This window comes from Hirundo rustica, chromosome 5 (genome assembly GCF_015227805.2).
Source record: "Hirundo rustica isolate bHirRus1 chromosome 5, bHirRus1.pri.v3, whole genome shotgun sequence".
NCBI lineage: Eukaryota > Metazoa > Chordata > Aves > Passeriformes > Hirundinidae > Hirundo > Hirundo rustica.
This window is the reverse complement of record NC_053454.1, coordinates 6895938-6917153: the sequence shown is the minus strand read 5'-3', so window position 1 is coordinate 6917153 and position 21216 is coordinate 6895938. Positions and strand designations below refer to the sequence as shown.

Genomic DNA, 21216 nt, shown 5'->3' with positions numbered 1-21216 from the left:
AGCATTTGTGCAGGTTCAGTTTTACTTCAGTCTTGTAACTCTGGAATGCCTCGGCTGAAGTGAGAGAGCAGCAAGTGTAAAATAGAAATAAATGCCCATGGCAACCCTCCCCAGCAAAGTCAGGTCAAGAGTATAGAGCTCAGAATTTCTTACACAGGGGACAGACTGAAGGTACACTGATGAAAAGTTTTTCCTTTGAGCAACGTGCAAAAATGCTAAGAAAGACATTGTTACCTACTGGCAATGGCAATTGAATAATAGATACTTCCCACAAAAGATACAGACAATAATATGGAAGACAAGTGTGAATCAAGAATTTTATTTTTCTCCACATACATAAAAAAAGTGAGTGAACGCACAAGACAGCAAGTCAGAAAATAAACATATTTACAAGACAGTTAAGATATCAATTTTTTTCCATCTTCAAGATCAAGTCATCACAGATTTTTGTTAATTCATCATTTTCTTTAGTCTGTGGAAGAAAGAAAAAAGTGAGTTTCAGGTATGTTCAAACTATGTTACAATCTTGTAGCGAGCTGAGTTGCACTAAGTTTGCCATATAAGAAATAGAAAGTCCATTTACATGATGGTGGCTCATGCAAATTTAACATAAAAGACAGTCTACTATGCCAAAAGTCACATGGCTTCATTAGGAGCCTCCGGAAATGAGCCAGAAGCCACTACACTGTTTCTGCTTCTTTCACAGACATTCCCATAATATACACAGACCAACTGATCCAGGGAGCGAGGACTTTTGGGACTCAGCCCTTGTTAGGTACACCAAAATTCAAGACATGGACAGTTTAGATTTTAGTCTTCCCAAGACAGACTCTGTAAAATGATGCCTTGAGATACTTTTACTGATATGTGACAGTTTCCAGAATACCTTAGGGAGCAGTTAAACCATTTTAATAAGAACTTCAAGTGTTACTGTATTTATGACAAGACCAAACCTAATTCTGCGTTAAAGGCTTGTCTCATCTCTCCAGTTACAGGCCTACTGTTTCCTCTGCCATGTAAACTTCAGCCATAAACCTGAAGACTCACAAATATGTGGCTTTTTTTCCATAACAGGAATCTGTCAGCATTGTCAATTTTTGATTATTCAATACTGGCAGTGACAACAATGATGCAGTAAAACTAACAGCATGTACTTCCAGCAGTGACTTTGAATCTTCAAAAAGCTTATTACTTTGAAGGGTTCCAACAAAGGATATGCCTCTACAAAACATTCTAAGATTTTACTTACACAATATGAAACAATATAAAGTACAAGGATTAATGGCCTGAACAATATTGAAAACTTGAGTCACATACAGTTAAATATATACTGGTGCTAACAGCTTACAAGTCATGCTCATGAACAAGTTGAGCCAGACAGTTATTCAAAATTTACTCCCAGATTCTGCTCTGCTTCATGTGTAACTGTTAATGACCACCTCCTTCAGTTCCAGTAACCTCCTGACACAGGAGCCCTGACTGGTTTGGAAACAAACCTTGTGCTCCAAAAAAATCTAAACGTACATACAGACAATCCCTGACATGACAGCTGTGTCTTAGGTCTCAATGCCAATTTCCCAAAGACGGCCAGGACAGCAGCCACCAAAACCAGCCCAGTTTGCAAGACTCCTTCTAGCCCTGATACGAGGGAGTTGTTGACCCAATTCAAGGCAATAGCTTGGAGAGACTCACATTGGCATTGTGACTGACCTTTTGTTCAAGGCTCCTCTCTAAAGACTGGATCCTCATCTGTTCTTTGCGGAGAGTGGCTTGAAGTGCTGCAGTCTCTGATTTGGCTTTGCTGCGAACCTGGGCAATTTCCTCATTGGCTCTGAAACAGGTGCAAGATGGTGTTTACATCCCCGTCAGACAGCACAGCAACACTCACAGAATCACACTAGATGCTTGTATTTTGGATTAATCACCAAATGAAATATGTTTAAGTTAAGTTTTGGCACTATTGAACCACATTCTGCAGCAACTGTGAAAACTATGTATGTCACTCCTGGCACCTGCTTCTTGGCAGGGTACTTACTGTTGCAGCTTTTCTTCAGCATGTGCTTTGAGTGCTTGATATCTCTGCTCTTCTTTTTTAATTCTAGCCAAGTAATCTTCTGCACATTTCTTCAGAACTTCTTCATTCTGTCCCAAAACCCAAAGAAGTTCAGTTAGCTGTTTAAGCTAATAGATGGAAGAGTCTCCCCACTTGCCAACTAGGTTATTTGACTACACCTGAGTGGTAGTATTTGCTCACTAGAGTAACAGGAATGACTATGAAATCCCACAGGTCTGTAAGGACTGAACTGCCTCCTCTCAACTATCTTAATTTTCCAAACATTTATTCACCATATTTCCCCCAATACATTAAGTAGCAAACTCTAGTAAAGAAGGTCACTAAAATGACAGTCACTAATTGGTTTTGTTTGTTTTGCTCCATTTTCTTTTAAATCAGCTTTGTAGTATTAAGTTGTAATTGTCGCAAGAATAGCTAGAAGTCCAACTTCTCCAAAGAGCCCATGGAAAGATTCAGGCTTCCAACCATGATGTAAATAAAACTAACACTAACAGCAAGAAAACTATCTTGGTAGCCACACTACGAACATGTTTTATTAGCTGTTGGAAGAAATTAGAACTGTTTGAAACAGTTGCTAAGACTCTACTAATCTTCGGTCTGGAATTTAGTAACTGTGTTTCCAAGTGATGTACCAAGGAAAGGGCTTCTGAACTTAGGGTGGAGATGGAAGGGACACAAGATGAAGGAAGCCTGATGATAGCAAAGGATAAACTGAAGTTGCCTGTTTCTAAGACCTAGACTACTATGAAACTACTAAAACTCAGAAACTAGCCCCTTAGAAAACAGGGACATTAAAGGATAACAATGATAAAAACCTGAAGGTATTTTTTTTAAGCACCAACTGAATCAATTTTTATGAATTTCATGGAGTAAGAAACTGTAGCTTATACTTGTTAGCATCATTCCTGCAGCCACTGAAGAGGCTGCAGAACAAAGGCTTGACTAGCTTTAGAAGAACCCCGCAAGCATCTTAGTAGGGAGTATCTCATCATCTATTATTCTGATTTGTACAGAATAATACACATCCTCTCCAGCATCCATTCAATACGATGCAGGGGAAACAAGCTGCTCTTACTCTCATGTGGCAACTGCTGTGTATCTCTATAATTAGCAAAAAAAGATGTGTTGCAGCAAGAAACAGTTTACCTCTGTCTGAAGAAACTTTGTCTTCTAAGATATCATTACCTTACTTCAGTCAGTCACTGAACACAACAAATTAGTAGGTCTCCTCTAATCTTTAAATAAACAACTTAGCACCTGGTTTTACAGGTAGTCCCTATACTACCTAATTAATGGCTGCTCTAGAAATTTTCACCACTTCCTCTCCACTAAATCTCACTTATTTTGGAAGGATATTATTTGCATTAAGTCATCTTACTCTGTGGTAACCCTCTAATGCATCTTTCTGTTTTTCAAGTCGTTTGAAGAGTTCAGAGAAGGACTTCTCCATAGAGTTCAGATCTGAAATAGCTTGCTGCTTCTCTTCCATTAGCTTCTGTATTTCTTTCCTCGAGATTTCCTTCTGCTTCTGAGCATCATCTAGAGAAAATGGAGTTAACCCATGATAGTTATTGCTTCAACATAAAACCGGTTCCATAACACAGACAGATAACCCCCACACCTTCAATTCTTCCCCTTACAAAGGTTTCATAACATAGCCTCTCCCCTGTAAAGACACTCTGTCTGTGCTTTTAAGAGTTCTTTGTATCCTTGTTACACATTACCTCACATCATACTTAAAGCAATTAAACACCATGACAATGTGCTTGCCAAAAAGCAATTTTTTTCTCCAGCACTGCAGCCAAAATACTCCACTTGAGTTTACAGTAAAGGAAGCCTTGAATGTTGTGATAGAAGCAAGGAATCCAAAAATATTTTTCATTAAGCATACACAACAGCTGGAAGATCTGGAGGAGACTGGGATAACAAGTCAGACTAGCACAGCAGACTTTCAGAAGAAGTTTGGGTTAGCACACCCAAGCTATGTTTCCCATCACCTTAGAGGAGCACAAAAGAGCTGGCACAGATGTGCTTAATTCAGCTTTGAGCTAAGAAAGTGTAACTATACAACAACAGCTTCACTGCATGTCTTTCCTAGTTTTGAAGCCACGAATTTGACTAAAGTAAAACACCAGATCTATCCAGAAACAACTTCTAGTGATACTTGCCACTTAAATGATGTCAGATAAACAATTATACACAAAGTGCTAACAACTGGATCCACCAGTTTTAATAAAAAAACAGCTAACATTCCAGTGGAGAGTAAGAAAAAGCTGTGTTCATACCTGATTCAAAAAGTCATTGTTACCTATCAAGTGATATCATGCCTGTATGCATATGCATAAAATTGTTAGTCTGCTTTGTCTTAATCCTTACACTTATCCTGGAAGCACTTGAAATATTAATGTCAGAGGCAAGACAGTACTAACTTGATTTAGTAACTCAGGGCTAAGCATGCCCCAGCCCCCCAAGGGTCTCAAAGTGTAAACATGAAACTTACCCATAATTTGTGTTATTGTCTGTTCAAATTCAGCAACTATTTTTCTAAAAACAATGAAAAACAAAAGTTGAACATAAGTTAGAAAAAGCATCTGGAATAACTAAGTAGATATAAAAGTCAGGAGAAATTCATACCCCATTTCCTTGTATTCCATATGAAGCTTATTATACTTCTTACTCCATTTCTCAATCTCCAGCTCTTTCTCTTGAACCTTGAGAGTGGAAAGGTAAACCTTTACTTTTTGCACAAAAAGAAATAAAAGATTTCATACTAAAAACAGTCTGAAGAGCAGCTTGGGTAACTTTGAACTTAATACACAGTGAGAAATAAGTTCTAATTGTTTGACAGAACCAAAGTTGTTTCACTACAAACTTGATTCAAATAAAATTTAGATTAATACATAGATTTTGCATATATGATTCCCAGCACAATGCCAGCATCTCTTTAAGTGGCAAGATCAGAGTCAACTCTGCCAACCAACCTCTTGGCTACTCTTACTCAGTGTCTGTGTAGGTAACTAACTTCTGAGAGAACACAATGGGCCAAGGAACGTTTTCCCAAGTGACACGCATTTCCCCCTTATTTACAGGGCAGACAAAAAAAGGCATTTCACAAACATGCTAATATTAACACATGAGAGAACAAATACCAGAAGCCTGTTCCAGATCAAATTGCTGTTCGCAGTAACTTATATTCAACACTAAATTAGGGAACGTAGAAGGGGGAGGATTAAAAGATGCCTCAATTCATTTGAGAATAATGATACCTATTTCACATCAGCTAAACTAAAGCAGACCTCACAGTAACAGAATTAGGCAGCACAAATACTCTTTGCTAAACACTTTGTGCAAAGGCCTCAGGACAAAGTTATGTTTAAGAACTGTAACAAAGCTGACTGCACTTTGGGAAGCCATCAAATACAAGAGGCTCAAAATACATAAAATAACCTGGAATTAAAAAAAAAAGAAAGTGAAAACATATAATTATTGCTAGTTTTGTCACAAAACTACATAGTAAACTGTAGTACACTGATTTTTCAGGATTTAATTTAGAGCAATATAATGTTAAATATATTGCAATATTTCAGGTGACAGGAAGCAGGACACTAGTGAAAAAAGAATGTACAAGCTATTAAGAGGAATAGTGATAGCTAAGTTAGAAAAAAAATGTTGCAAAAGTATGTGAGGATGGAAACAAGTTACAGACTTGCACTTGCAAGCTGAAAAAGGGTTCAGTAGATGCCAAAAAAGCAAGCTTTCCTAAGTGCAATATTTACTCAAAGGCAAACAAGTTTTCACTTTCTTCCTACTCCTGAGTTGTTTCACAGACAAAAAAAAAAAGTTTAAATTTAGTCTGTCTTCCTCTCCGGTTAGTATTTTAATTTCAAGCCTTTTTATTTAAGTGACACAGCTGGAGTCATCCAGTCACACCTACAACAGTGTTTGCAGGTTTAAAGTAATTCTTTCCAACAGGAAAGAGCGGCACTTTTAAGATATTACAGGCTCTACCCACTGCTATTATATAGATTCTTGGGTTTAGATCAATGAGCTAAAAGCTGTCACCTCTCAAAGCCACGTTTGTTTTCCTGTACTAGACAATATGCTGGGTGAAAGTCACCTCCTAAGTGGCAGAAAGTAAAAGTTATTCCAGGAAAAGCCACTATTTCTATACTCCAAAAGAATAACTTAAGCAGCAAATAATCATAGGTCATTTTTGTTTGGTGTCCCTAGTGCCCCTGCCTGCAGTACAGCAATCAGGAATTTTGAAAGCTCCATTTTTTTGCTGAAGTGATACAATTAGCTTTAAGGACACTTATGCTTAAATACGCCTTACATTATTTATTATTTATAAGGTTACATAACTCAGAAGTCATAATGAATCAAGTAGTCAATATTTTGACATGAGTGGGCATATGTCTTCTTGTATCGGTCAGAAGATGGGCTTTTAAAGGCAATTTCTTTAATAACAGAACAGGCTTAAAATCTTACCAGCTACTGCTTTCCTCCTTCACTAATGCCATTCTCCTCTGGAGTGAGCTCCAGACCTCACCTTCACTTTATTAGCTGGACATATTGTTGTGCATTCACATCCCACAAAAAAATAATTGAACATAGCACTGAACTGGCACTACAGTTTGATCTTGTTTTAGGGAAATTACATAAGTCACTCTCTTCCATTGGCATGAAAATGCATTTCCTGCCTGTTGAATAAGAAGTATCCAGATCACTGATATTAAGCCTAACTACCCCATCTGATAACATGTGCCTTTTAATAGTGACTAGATCTAAGGCAGAACCTGACGAATAATGAAGTTTGTCCTATTCCCTTCAGTGTGAGCTCTAAAGAGTTCTATGCCTACAGCACCCATCAAGTCCACACCAAGCTTTTCATAACAAGGTACTTATGTCAAATATGATAAAAAAACCTGCAAAGTAGAGATTTATCCCAGATAATCCAAAGAAAAGGACCTTCCAAGGCTATGCCAAGTTCTGCTTCGGAAGGGCCACCATACCTCTCTCTTCACCACCTCAACAGCTGCATCCATGTCTTTTTGGCTGTATTTTAGTACATCTATAATAGCATCCACTGCAGTGTTTGTGGAAGTGGCAAAAGGAACTGGAGTCACATCACTACTCAGGGAGTCTGGAATCAGGGGACCAACATCCTGTAAAGAAAAGAAAAATGCAAAGTTTCATCAGGTTCCTATCGTCATACCACTGATTAGGTGTATACACACTATTCAATGCCAAGTCAACATATCTCACTCAAACACACAAGATACTTCCAGAACTCTGTTAGCATAAAACTTTCTTACTTTGAAATTGACCATATAGCTCTAAGAAACACCTACAAGGTAAAAGCAGAACTGCTATCCACAAATCACAGCTATCAGAAACAAAGCAGATGACACCATGCTGTTCCTCACAAGTGAAAAAAGAGACCATTTCAGGATGAGCTGCTGTGGGCAGATCTGTTCAGACTATAAACCATAGCTGCAAGAGCATCCAGTTCAACCTGCTTTTCATCTCACCAATGCAATTACAAAACATAGCCTGTCTTTTGTAGCTTGACTTGCACCAAAAAGAAAAAAGATTGCTTGACTTGACACTCTTAAAAACAGCTCAAATTTCCTTAGACCATGTGCAATGGCATAGGTTAACAAAAAAAGAAAAAAATGCTTTTAATACTTAAGAAAATGTTCATCGCAAAATTCAACTGTGATATAAATGAGTATCCAACCTCATTTAAAACAACAGTTTAAATAAACATTTATCACAATCTGCAAGTCCCTAAAATATCTGCATAAGTCTTAAATCCAGAATCTAGGCTATCCCCTTCTCAACATGAAACCTGAGAGCATTCCAGACACCCTTACAGAAGTTGTAAATGTCCCCAGAAGATCTAGTCCTTTTGGTTTTTCTTCACTCTGAAGACTCACAAGAGGCTTTCCAGCTTCCTCAACGATGTTACTTAAATCAGCAACAGGACTAAGAAGGAACAAACATAACACCATGAAATTCAAGTGCTGTCTTTCTTTACAAAGCTCTTGTACGAGCAGCAGTCTGTCCAGCAGGGCCAGGGCAGTGATTGTAACCCTGGACCCAGCGCTGGTGAAGCTACACCTTGAATCCTGTGTTCAGTTTTGGGCATCTCACTATACAGACACTGAGGTACTGGAGCCTGTCCAGAGAAGTGCACAGAGCTGGGGAAGGGCCTGGAGCACAAGCCTGATGAGGGGCAACTGAGGGGCTCAGCCTGAAAAAAAGGAGGCTCAGGGGGACCTTCTCACTCTCTACAGCCATCTGAGGGGAGTTTGTAGTGACATGGGGGTTGGTCTCCCAAGGAACAAATCTGGAGGAAACAGCCTCAAATTGCACCAGGGGAGGTTTAGATTGGATATGAGGGGAAGTTCCTTCACTGAAGGGGTAGTCAAGCATTGGAACAGGGAGCTCACCAGACCTGCAGGTATTTAAAAGATGTGTGGATATAGCACTTGGGGACATGGTCCAGTGGTGGACTCCACAATGCTGGGTTAACTGTAGACCTGAAAATCTGAAAGGTCTTTTGCAAGATAAACAACTCTGATTTTATGTACTAAGTCAATACCTACCCAGGCTGAGATGGAGGTGTCACAATAGTCTCACTTAATTCAACAGCACCACAAATTGGTTTTCTTGGACTGTCTCTCAACAGAGGATCAAACTTCAAATACAGTGACTGTTTTCTCAAGGCTGATTCTTTAAACTGAAGGGAAAAAAAGGCATAAACTGGCAGATCTGCTGCTTCAGAGCACAACGCACACATCTCGCCCACACACAAATAATCCTCTGAAGAGTGGATGCCCATTCTTCAGTGGCCAGAGCACTGTTCTCAGGAGGAAAATTACATAAGAGAACTCTGTGCCCACATGCTTAAGTCCTTATGTAACATCAAGAGAATTCTATCTGCTCACAGACAGAATCAAAAGGGCAAACATTAATGAACTACTCCAAACCAGAAGACACTGAGGGAAGGATAGTATCATAAGCTGAAAAAGCAGTGTATGCCATTTTATCTTTGCTCATAAAATAATAAGGACAAACACAGCATGACCAAAACAACTTCAATTCAGTGCATTCACTGTTCAGAGATACTCTTATTCTTTCTCCTGCTTGGGTGCAGAATAACTAAGCTGAACTGATTAAAACATGACATGCCCCACTTAGAGACAGATTTCCTGAAATTGGCCATAAAGCAATAGATTGGAAAAAAAGTTTTTCAAAAACAATGATCTTGGACTCTTGAAGCATCATGTTCTAGAAGTTTTGGCCAGAAGTGAAACATCATTCACTCAGTTTCACTGCTATTAAAGAAAAATAGCACCTCTGCACAGTGACAGCCAGAGACCTTTAACTTTTAGCTGAATTGCTTATAACTACATTTTCTTGCACCATCATCCCCTACCCAGCCTTGTCATTGCATTCCTTTGGAACAGATGACAATTTCTGTGGACAATTCAAAGTGAAGTTAATTCATGAAAACATTTAAGGCTTGACACTTTCATCTTTTTTTTCCTCTCCACACTGCCAGAAAGGCAAACAAAATACTTAATGTCATACTTACTGATGAAGACCCAAACTGTTCCAGATAGTCTATGCCCATTCCAAAAACTGGAAAAGGAGGAAACAATACAATGAAGATGCAATACTGTCAACTTCTCCCACCACAGACAGAAGCAAACACATATGTGTATAAAGCAAATAAATCCCTGCTCTCATTCTCATGACTTCTAGCTCTTCATTTGTTCAAAATACTGTCTCTCTATCCAGACCTGAAAAAAAGCAAAGATTTCTAAGCTACACAAACTTACAATTTCCATTTGTTCCCAAATACACGTAAGAATATGTAGAATTTAACACACAGTTGAACTTCTGCTGTTCTATGGTTAAAGTGACAAGCACACTCATATATCCTGCTACACACCATGTCCCATAAAAGAGCAAGACTTTCAATCTCACCATTAAAATCAGCACACAGGTCAGATTTGAAGGACAAAGTTAAACCACTTCCCAGTACAGCAATTCCACTCCAGTATGAAGTGAAGTGACAGACTGCACTGCAGTCAAACCATCTGCTCATACTTGCACACAATGCTCCCACCAGGAATAACCCTTCCAAGTGGTTAAGTCACAGCTATGTAAGGAAGCCCTCAAGACAAGCATACTTGTCAGGGAGATCATTCATACTGCAATATAAAGCCAGTAGTGCTAAGACATGCAGTAACTTACATGGCTCACACAAACATCTGTAAAGCTCTCAATTTACAAAGTCTTTAACACCAGAAATTATTTTACAGGAGCAAATTTTCAGCACAGAAGTTGCCACTGAAACTCTAAAAAGATAGTTTCTGTACCAGCCTAAACTCCATCCTCACAGGCCACTGAATTCTAATAGCCAGCTTTTTGAACTTAGCTTAAACCAGAGGAAGTTAGAAATAGGCTTAGATACATTTCCCAACACTGCTAGTCATTGTGGGTTCTGGAGTCCTTTCAGAAGGGCAGAATGCAAGAAAAAACCTAGAATCCATGATAAAACTGAAGTAGAAATATATATATATACATTACTGAAAAAACATATTTTCAGTCTGTTTAAAAGAAATGCCCTTACCTTCTGATGATGGTCTGAAGAGCTCTTCAGGTTCAGCATTAGCTGTCTCATCTGCTGTTACTTCAGTTTTGGGGGAACTAGGTTTAATTTCTTCTGCAGACATTGACTTTTCTTCTCTGTCAGTGGAAACCAAATCATCTTGAGAGGGGGTAGCATTAGCTGGAGACATTTTAGATGGGCTCATTTCCTTCTCCTGATAAGAAAAAAAACTCCTTTTAATTGTTAAAATGATTATTTTAAAATGCAATGAAAATTATTTTAATGATCGAATTGGTTTGTCATAAACTAACTAAGCAGCCAATATAATAAAACAAGAATTCACAGATAAAAATTAAACTACCAGCACTGAGCACACTTCGGGAGCCACTTTTCTGAAGTCCACACCCTTTTGTTTGTCCTTATATGCAACTGCTGATCAAAAAAGATACTAAATCCCAAGGTACCAATTTGGCTGTCTCTGATGTTACTTTCAAAACACAGTTCTGCACAGTCGACATTCCTTCTAGAGCTGCTGAAGGTGCATAAACCCACTAATTCTTAGACAAAATATCAAAAAGAGGTTTCACAAGATTAAGTCATTAAGTCAGAGAACTCTGGTCCATGGAACAACTTGGTAACAACTGGCTATCTTTCCTATACCTTACCACTTCTCCTTTTCCTGGAAGTTCAGCTTCTGCTTGGACTCCTGGCTTCTCTTCTCGAGCTTTTGGCATGTCTTCTACCACACTCTGCTCAACAATTTCCCTAGAGAAAACAAACAAACAGAATTTAAAAAAATCAGTATTTACATCACACAGTTTAAATTCTGTATTACCAGATGAACTGAACAAAGGTAGCATCTTTAAGAGATTCTACTATCACAGCACAGGAAGCCTAAGAGGGTGGGGATGTAAATCTACTGTCTCACCTGGTAACAACTTATGTGACAGAAAGCTCTCCCTCCATCAGAAGCAGTGTTTCCTGGGAAGCAGAAAGTCCCACCAGCATCTCTTATTTCTATTCACTTAACACTGCTCTCTTATTTCCATTTGTTAGGCTCATTGTTTTTTTAAGTTAAAGATAGTATTTTTGTTTAATTAAGAATTACAAGCAGCCTGCTCCTCTTTCCAAGGCAATGCTGCGATTATTGGCGTGAACTTCATTAGAGAAGTCCAATACTCCACTTGTGCTGTCAGCAGTAAGTAAACTTTTCACCTTGGTAAACAGTAACTGATCATGTTACACAGGGAGCAGGAGTGCAAACATTCCTGTCAAATGAACAATTTGTGCCAGTCTAGTTCTGGCAAGCACCTGACTGTCTATAGTAACATTAACAACTAGACTTTCTAGGAAAGGCAACAACATATTCCATCCTCAAATAAAAAGTCTGTGTGCTGCCAAAAAATTCCAGCTTCAGAGAGAGACAGGCTTTTTTTATTGGATATAGCATTTAGATACCAAGAACATCCAGGGAAGAAACAACACCTCAGAGTTCAGCAGCAAATGATTTTGCCTGATCCCTTCTCCCAAGCTGCACCATGTGCAACACTGCTGCCTACTTCCCTGTTTTATTTAAAGACAGTATCAGTCAGCTGATCCTCCACATTCTAATCTTGGAGGAGTGGGGAAAGCACCACTTGAACAATGCTCGCTCTTTCCATCCAGCCTGTTCTCTCCCGTTCTCCCAGACTTAAGAACACCTTTTGCCTAAAGCCAGTCATCTCAGGAGTTTCCCCAATTAAGATCTTTGCTGTTGCAACATACTTGTGTTATAGATTATAACAGACTCTGCCTGGGAGAGACACAGTCTAAGAAGTAGGAGTGGATTAGTCTGAGATACCATCTAACTTTCCTCACATGAATTCAAGGTGCTTCTGCATTCAGCTACAGATTCACTTACAGATTTTTGGGTTCTTCTTTCTCAAGAGTTTCACAGGCACTTGGCCTGTTATCCTGCTCCACTGGAAGTGGTTCCCTTCTTGGTGAGGTCCTCTCCTCTTCCTCTGGCAGGTGAGTTTTCTGAGGGCTGGGTTTAGAACGCTTGGGTGAGGTGGAAATTTTAGAGCCTCCTCCAAACGGATTAAAGTTTGGATCGTCAAGTTTGTCCCAGTCAAACTTATAAGATGCTTTAGGAAGAGGGATTTCATCTTCCACATTACTTTTGTTTTGCACTTCAGTATTCTCCGTTTTTGTTTTGGTAATAGGGATTTTTTTGGAAGGTGGCTTAATTCCAGGTCTTTTACCTAGTTTCTTAGGAGGTGGTTTTCTAGCAGCGGTATTATCAAAGTCAAATTCCAGTTTTACTGGTCCAGCCTTGGTGACATCAGGCTTTTCTGCAGGTTTCCCTTTGGAGACACCCAGCTCTTCATCAGGCTTCGACTCTCGCACAGAGGCTTTTTCTGCTACTGAAACATTCTGAAGCTTTGATTCCCCAGTTTTGCTTACATCAGAAACACCAGGCCCTAAGTTGCCAGGTGACTGTAGAGGAGGTGTAGGTGCCTCTGCTAACACCACTGAATTATCAGTTTGGCTTGCATCCGTGGAAGCAGATTTCACATCCTGCTCAGAGTCACCAATTGCTTGCTTAGGGGACAGTTTGGATTTGTTAGACTCCAGCTCACTCAGTGCAGATTGTTTTTCAGAGATGAGAGCCTTGTCTTCACTTAAACACTCTGTACTTGCTGTGGTTGAAGCAAAAGGAACTGCATCATCCCGCAGGAGAGAATCATTACTTTTTTCAATAGTTTTCTCAGGGCTGCTGGATACTTTCACAGGAGACTTTTTTAGATTTCCAGGAGAATGAGGCAACTGTACTGAACTTTGAAAAGGATTAATGTCATTTAAGTTATCAAAATCAAGATTGTAGGAACCTCGACTCTTCACTGGCATTTCATCATCTGGGTAAGGAGCCACACTAACCTTCTCTGGCATTTGTGTATTGTTTGTTTCAGCTTCAGTCTTTTGTTGACATGTGCTGCATTTAAAAGAAAAAGTTAACAGTTATTTTGCTGGCATAGTTTGAAATTATCTTTAGAAAGGCTTGCAAAGTAGCTTCACATGGTTGGAGTAATCTGATTTTTCTTTTGTAATAAGACAGCTGACAGCAAAATATAACAGCAAGAATTCAGTTGTCATCTAAATAGTCAAAAAAAGACACAAAGGGAGATCAATCCCTGAAGTTAGTTCTTAAGCTACCTGTTCTACACAGCCTTGCTACCTTATGCCAATCATCCTTGGAGACTGCTCTACCCACCACAGCAATTGGACACTGCCCTTGCACTAGGCAGTGGAACACACATTGCTTAGGAGGAGTTACTGACTGTCAGCAGCTCAAATACAACACAACTTGTGGTAGCATCTTCATGCATATTCATCTGAGTCATGACAGACTCAAGTCTGGGACCAAATCAGGTCATGATTCAGATTCTCCCACACTAGTCATTACTTTGTCAGGGCATTCCGGCAAATATTTTCCCCCCCTGTAGGTATGCACCAGCATTTGATTTTTGAGGGCCTACATACAAAAACAGAACCTGGATTTCAGGCACTCTAAATTCTGTACAACAGCAGATCTGAAGAGCAGAGTGATATATAAGAAAACACTTCTCCAGTATGAGAAAGGTAAAATTTTCTAGTAAAAGACACAGTTTAAAGAGTTTGTGTACTCACTACTGCTGAGTATTCTACAAGATACTGCTCTCTACTTTATTTCCCCAAACTCTACACAAACCAGCCTCAGACTACAGAGAGTTAAGCCATTACTTCCTGAAAGAGGATTTCCTCCCATTGTTTTGTCCCTCCATAAAGTTATTATTTCTATATGCCATCCTTATCTGCTGCAGAAGAGAACATGATTAAAAGCCACTCACTAAAAACTCCACTTTGATAAACTTGAAAGCAGAGGCGGGAGGCAAGAGCTGAAGAAGTTCTTCTCACCCGGTTTGAGCGCCACTTCCCGGCAATAGCTCAGCCCCAGGCTTCGACTACTCAGGTCCCTCCCACTCTCCTCCAGTGTTTAACCTAATAAGTGCCAGTCAGGAGCGAGACACCTGCTTGGAACGTCAATCGCTTGTGACGAGTCAAAAGTGACCCCGTCCAGCAACACTGAGCCCTTTCACATATTTGCTACAAACAAATCCTCACATTTTAAAATCCAGAGGACATGTTCAGTACAGGCAGTGCATTGATAAAATCATTCCCTAACTAAAACAATTCAGTGCTGAGCCTTTAAACTCACTTGAACTTTTTAAGTACTAAATCTTTGTTTGTTTGTGCAAGCAATGCGTTTGGGGCATAAATGCATTATTCAATTGTGGTGGTTATAACCTTCTGAACTAGACTGTACACGGAAATAAACATTTGAAGTAAATTTATACACTTATACATTTAAATGTTGCCACCTTTTTCTGTCCCCCTCCCAACAACAAAAACAGGGATCAAATTAAAGCATTGGGTAGTTAAAAACAAACAAAAGGGTGCATTTGCTTGCAAAATGCAAAACTAAGAACTGAGACTTCTTGCTGATGGGAATTACAGGTGTCAGATGTCTATACTAGTTTAAAGTGGGGCTAAAAGTCAGTAACAAAAATTCGCATTTAATATTGTCAGCCCCAAACTGAACATTATAGACTTTATGCTCTTCTCCAAACAGCTCTAATGCGCCACTTTGAGACTCAGGCTGCTAGATTATAAAGGTACAAACATGTTTACACTTGTGACTGATGTTATATTCACTTTGTGTTGCTAGATTAAAGAAAATCTTAATACCACCTGACTCAAGGTGGCAATTCAAGCTAACCCTTCAGAAGATTTATCTCTTTAGATTTTACTCCTCAAGATACAACAGTATTTAATGTACAAGATAAGATATTTTAAGGCTTAGCTTCAGAAGAGTTGTATTCTCACACAAAAACCTTAAATCAAGTAGAGAACACAAAACTGTTTCTTACAGTATCTCTTCTCAAGCTCTTTATCCATACCATAAATTACCTTAATGAAATCAGTTACAGAGGGGTTAGAAATAAAATTCAATAACTAATATTACAATCAAGAGAAAATCTTCATAAAAGTAATGACAGCTATTTTTGAAAAAAAATCATGTATTAATTCTGGTCCTCTTGCACATTTTATATCTTGTTATAGAACAGAAAATTATATTTTAGCTATACCAGTTTAAAATAGGGAAAGTTAACTTGAGCATGTCCCACATGGGTAACACAGCAAGTGGATTCACAACTCACTCAGCATCAGAGGCTGCAAATAAAACATCATCCGCCACATCTTCACGGCAGTCGTCAAGTGCAAAAGCAGTCTGAAGTTTGTCTGCCATAGCAGGACTCAGGATTTTTCGAGTGTGAGGATCTCTTTGAGGAGTTTGAAAGGTTACCTTTAAGAAAGGGGTGTGGGGGAAAGAAAAAGGAAAAACATGAACACAGTATTTTTCAATCACCAAGTAGCACATGCATTCAGTAGCAGAGCTCATAGAAGGAGAAAGAATAAAAATAACAAAACCAAAAGTTTACCTTCATCGCTTTTCCCACACTTTTTGGTGGCAAGTTTTCCTTCTGGGACAGGCGAAGGATAGAAGGTCTGCCCGTCGGTTCCGGCGGCACAAAGAAAAAGCCGCAGTCTTCCGCTGTTAAATCATCCTTAATGCTTCCTCCATTTTCTCCATTTTCTGCATTTAAAATCTGCAGACTCATTCTAGAACATCAACACACACAGCACCGCAGCATGAATGGGAGGGTGTGGTCAGGCAGATGCACTTTGAGATAATGGAAGAAGTTGGCAGCCTGGCACTGGCTAGCCAAGACTAACAGCTTCAAAGGGAAAGCTGGAAGCATGGAAAGCCTTCACAGGGAAAGGTCTATCTCAGAAGTACCTAAAAGCAGCAGTGCACAGCCCCTCTGCTTTTGGCAGGGACTTGAGAAGCTAATTGTTGATATTTGCTTTCCACAGCTCACATTCTAGCCTTGCTAATTAAGCTGCCTGTTCTGTAAAGGGAGCTCTGTCACCTGCGATGGTTCCTCATGCCCAACCCCTGTCTCTTGTAACAGGGCATCCAGGAAAGCAACACAACTGCTTCTGCAAGGGGCAGAGGAGACAGATGACAATCACCTCTCTGTTTACTCATATGCCCTCATTACTACATTGTACACCAGCAAACAGCAGAAACAAAATTGGTTACTCGGGGTGTGTTTGGGAACAGAGTCCTGGATCAAACCAGCCTCTTCCTGCACTGGCAGGGCACATGCTGCTCCTGTAAAGGACATAGTACTTAAGAACCCACTGCAGCACAGACCTCACTGGTATGCAAATCTGAGAAAAATCATCATTAGAAAGGTATTTCTGAAATATTACCCTTACGATGGACATGCACAAGCTTTACTAGATTGTTAAATGCTGATATAATTGTACTAGTGTGAAAGACTTGAAACTAAAGCCTGGGCTGCAACTAAGATTAAGGATGAAAATAAATTAGAAATATAGAAAAGGCACATTTAAAATATACCAGGCAAGTCACCATGTTGTATGTACTTGAACTCTGCCTGCTTTTTATTCCCATTGGAGCATCTGCTGTTCTTAAAGGTTTAACGCTATCACTCAGTGATGCACAGCAGTTCTTGGAAAAAAAGTGACAGACAAAAGGTAAGGCAAGGAAGATCTAATCATCACCACTGTCCATGAAGGATGACACCTGAGAAGTACAGAAGAGCTGCTATCAAAGCAATTTATTTCATTAGAGCTGATGGATTATCTTTCATCACCTGAGCAATATAACCAGTATCAAGCAGAAGAGAGACTGGCTTTCTGCAATGTGTAACCACTCTAAGGCATCTCAAATGCTTGATTTGACCAAACATGTAATCCTTAGCCTGCTTTTCCATCATCTATTCAGGATTAATCTAGAAAAGCAACTGAGGAAGACTACACATGATTGTTTTCAGTGTCATAAGGAGGGAACAAGAACTTAGACTGAAAAATTTAAGTCATGTTTTCAATCTCCTTGCCCCTGTGTATTTAGGTTTCTGTAAATGAGCCACCAAACATTTCTCCACTCCTACATTAATCGTTACAGGAAAAATTGTTTCCTACTCTCTGCAGAACTCAGCTGCTTTGTCTGCAAGCCTGACAGCAGGACTTTTAATCAGCAATGGAATGCAAACAATAGCTGCAGAAGCAAAGGCATGCAAAGCATGCCAGTATTAGCTATTTCTTCATTCCTTCTTTATTCGTCATATTAATGCTTCAGTTCAGGTCGGTTTTTTTGTATTAAGTATTTTTACATTAACCACTTGTAGAACTTGAAGGGAATTTCATTGCTTTCCTTTATTCCAAACTAAAATTGAGACAACAGATGAAGTGAATCTTTACAAACTGTATTTTTTACTGTAATTACTTTAGAAACAAGCCTAGGACATGGTAAAGTTGTCAACACCTTCTAAAACAATCTCAATAAGCAGGGGAGGTTTGTTTGGAGGCTTTTTCAGCAACTGAGCTACTTGTGCACCATTGCTAAACCAAGTAAACTGACACCATATACATATACCACTTTAGATATTATATCCAAAAATCAAATTTCTTTCTAGGATTAAAATAGTAAAGGGGATTAATAATTTTATTTTAAAAAATTGCAGTCGCGATTTGATCTAAATTGTATTCCACTAGTGTATTACCTAGTATCTGTGATAAAGTGAAAGGGCAGCCTTATTCATATCTCTGGTCAGTGTCCAAGGCACACAAGCATCATGAAAGGCAACAGCTTTTCCCACTATAGCAAAACAAAGCTCAAGGCCAGGCTGGATGAGGCTTGGAGCAACCTAGTCTATTGAAAGGTGTCCATGGCCCTGGGAGGTACCCTCCCTGTGAGGGAGGATGGAACTAGATGATATTCAAGGTTCCTTTCAACCCAAACTTCTCCATGGAACTACCAAAGTTCACAAGAATGAAAACGCTCCCTGTTTGAGAAGAATATTTATGTGGGAACATGCCATTCTACAGTTCAGAATCAACATAAATTCAATGACATGACATCAAATAATTCATCAATTATCTACCACTTGTAAAGTGCTTCAGGTTACCTGTTGTTTCACAAATACTGGGATACAATAGCCAAAACACCAATGTGGTCTCAAATGCCTGAAAAGCCACTGAACATGAAAGGTAAAGATAGAATTTTTTTACTTAATTATCCTTCTGAACTCCTCCAGCAGCCGAGACGCAGAGCACTCACACATGGGAAAGGAAATTGGTAGGTACTGCGAATATTTCCATACAAACTGACACATAGGTGATTGATATATATACTTGTTTTAGTGCAAATATCTCATTTCAGAACAAATAAACACTCTCCTGAGAAGCAACTCTCTCATAATCACCTTCTCCTGACTGCAGGGGAGGAGCAGCAAGGCCAGGGAAGGGCTTTTAGCTTTTCAGGAGATCCATCCCTATCCATGGCACCGAGACATATTAAAAAAAAAAAAAAAAAAAAAAAACACCACAAACAAACAAAAAAAACCCCACAACAACATGCCACCCCAAAAACCCAATCCCAACACTGCCTCAGTCCGTCTTTATTCCTGACTCACCCCGGGTTCCCCAGCTACCCCATATCATCCTCAAAACACACAGAGATGCTCCCAAGAGCCTCACCACACCCCCGACTCCAGTGGGGCGGAGCACCTGATCTCCACTCCTAAGCTCCTGCCATTACCCCTAAACTCCTACCTTCTATTCATCCTTGAACTGACAAAAATAACCCCAAATGTCTTAATCTGAAGCTCAGAGAAGTGCCCCTGACACCCCCAGACAAGGAGGTACCACCGGTCCCACAGCACCCCAAGCACGAATTTCACTAAGGGGTCGCTAAAATCCCCGAGCACTACACCACCCCAAGATTACTGAGGGGCCCTCAAGCCGTCCCACTCAGTCCCCGCATCAAACAGAAAGCATTTCAAGCTCAGAAGGGTCACCAAGCCTCCTCCCAAACTCACAGAGCAATCCCAGAGCTCTCCGGCCCCAGCACTCCAGGGTCACAGAAAGGCCCCCAAAGGAGCCCCTCAGCTCACCCCCATAGCACCCCAAACTCCCAGAGCGGTGCCCGAGCCCTCCAATCTCACAAAGAGGCCCCGACGCAGCCCCTCCCAGCCCCACACTGCCTCAAGCCTACAGAGCCCGAACTCCCCCGAGCCTATCACCACCAAACAGCCTCCCCGCCTCGCTCACAGAGCGGTCACCGAGCCCCCTGCAGCACCCAGTCTCACAAAGGCATACCTAAACGCCTCGCCCGAGGCGATTCCTCGCCCTCACACCACCCTACAGCGGGACGCCCGAGCCCTCCGTACCTGCCGGCAGTTCCCGGGACGAGCCCTAAGGGCGCTCAGTTGAGGCGGCGCACGCTGCACCCACCACCGGCCGCAACCCCTCCGCCGCCGCCACACGATTTCAAACTCAACGGAAGCCCCGGCCCGCCAATGAGAGAGCGGCATTCGGGAGCGCCCGCCAATTAGAACAGCGCTCTGCGGGCGGGGGCGGGGACAGCTCAACGCGTGACCGTTGCGAGCCCCAACGTCCCCCCCCCGGAGTGCGTCCCCGCGCGGGGCAGAGAGGGCAGTGCGGGCGCGGCTCCGCCCGGGACAAACTGCCCGGGACAAACTGCCCGGGACAAACTGCCCGGGACAAACTGCCCGGGACAAACTGCCCGGGCTGCACGAATGTCCCCGTGTCCCCAAGGACAGCAGCTCTGCGGTGCCTGCCCCGTCCCTGGCAGCGCTCAGGACCAGGCTGGGTGAGACTATGAGCGACCTGGGCTAGTGGAAGGTGTCCCTGTCCATGACGGGGGGCTTGGAATGAGACGAGATTTAAGGTTCCTTCCGAGCCAAACGTTTCTGTGATTCTACAGTCTCAGCTGTTCTGCTTCAACATGCTTTTGCATGAAATCACAGGAAGAAAACTTGCTGCTTCACAACCCGTTTATTGCTGAACTTCATAGTCCATTCAGTGCATTAAAACAGTCCTTAATGTTGAGTCACCAGACAGCAACAGTGAAGCTATTGTTAAAATAATAAAATTGTTAACAAAGATGTCTTTTAGAATGAATTAAGATACACAGAATCTGAGCACGATTTTACTGATGGAACTAACCATCCTCAAGAGTCACTAAACCACCCACCACAGCAGTAGCACACAGCCATCTGCCAGCATTGGGATGTCACACACCATGGGTGGTATTTACTATTGACTTGGTTTCCCCTCAGTAGCATATAACATCACATGCTGCTTTCTCTGCTGTGCTTTTCCAGTTATTCAATCTTTCTCCTTTCTTTAAGAGAGATAAATATGGAAATTTTCGGTTTTAACAGGGTATGCGTGGGGGGTTTCCTACATTCCGTAAGAAACAGCAAATCTTGGGGCTATTAGCTATTATTTGTACTCATATAGTAATGATATTCCAGTCAGGCCTGTCCCTTTACTGTGTTTGGGGGTGTACCAAGATACCTTGAAACGTGCCTCCCTT

The 21216-nt window shown here is 40.8% G+C and overlaps 1 protein-coding gene across 3 annotated transcripts; it reads right to left on the bottom strand.

The window, feature by feature from the left end:
* Positions 1-292: 292 nt before the first annotated feature.
* Positions 293-20165, bottom strand: TACC3 (transforming acidic coiled-coil containing protein 3). Of its 3 annotated transcripts, none has more exons than XM_040065304.1 (16): positions 20045-20165; positions 16223-16403; positions 15941-16086; positions 12601-13674; positions 11366-11465; positions 10722-10914; positions 9678-9724; positions 8686-8819; positions 7951-8062; positions 7087-7239; positions 4709-4785; positions 4575-4618; positions 3453-3613; positions 2036-2142; positions 1711-1831; positions 293-472 (listed from the first exon to the last, which is right to left on the bottom strand). In XM_040065304.1, exons 2-16 carry the CDS (start codon positions 16400-16402, stop codon positions 407-409), a joined length of 2715 nt encoding a protein of 904 aa, XP_039921238.1. In that variant the 5' UTR covers position 16403; positions 20045-20165; the 3' UTR covers positions 293-406. The 3 variants fall into 3 exon arrangements, with proteins under 3 accessions (XP_039921238.1, XP_039921239.1, XP_039921240.1); XM_040065305.1 differs by having other exon boundaries at positions 19974-20118; XM_040065306.2 differs by lacking the exon at positions 20045-20165 and adding an exon at positions 19602-19856.
* Positions 20166-21216: the final 1051 nt, after the last annotated feature.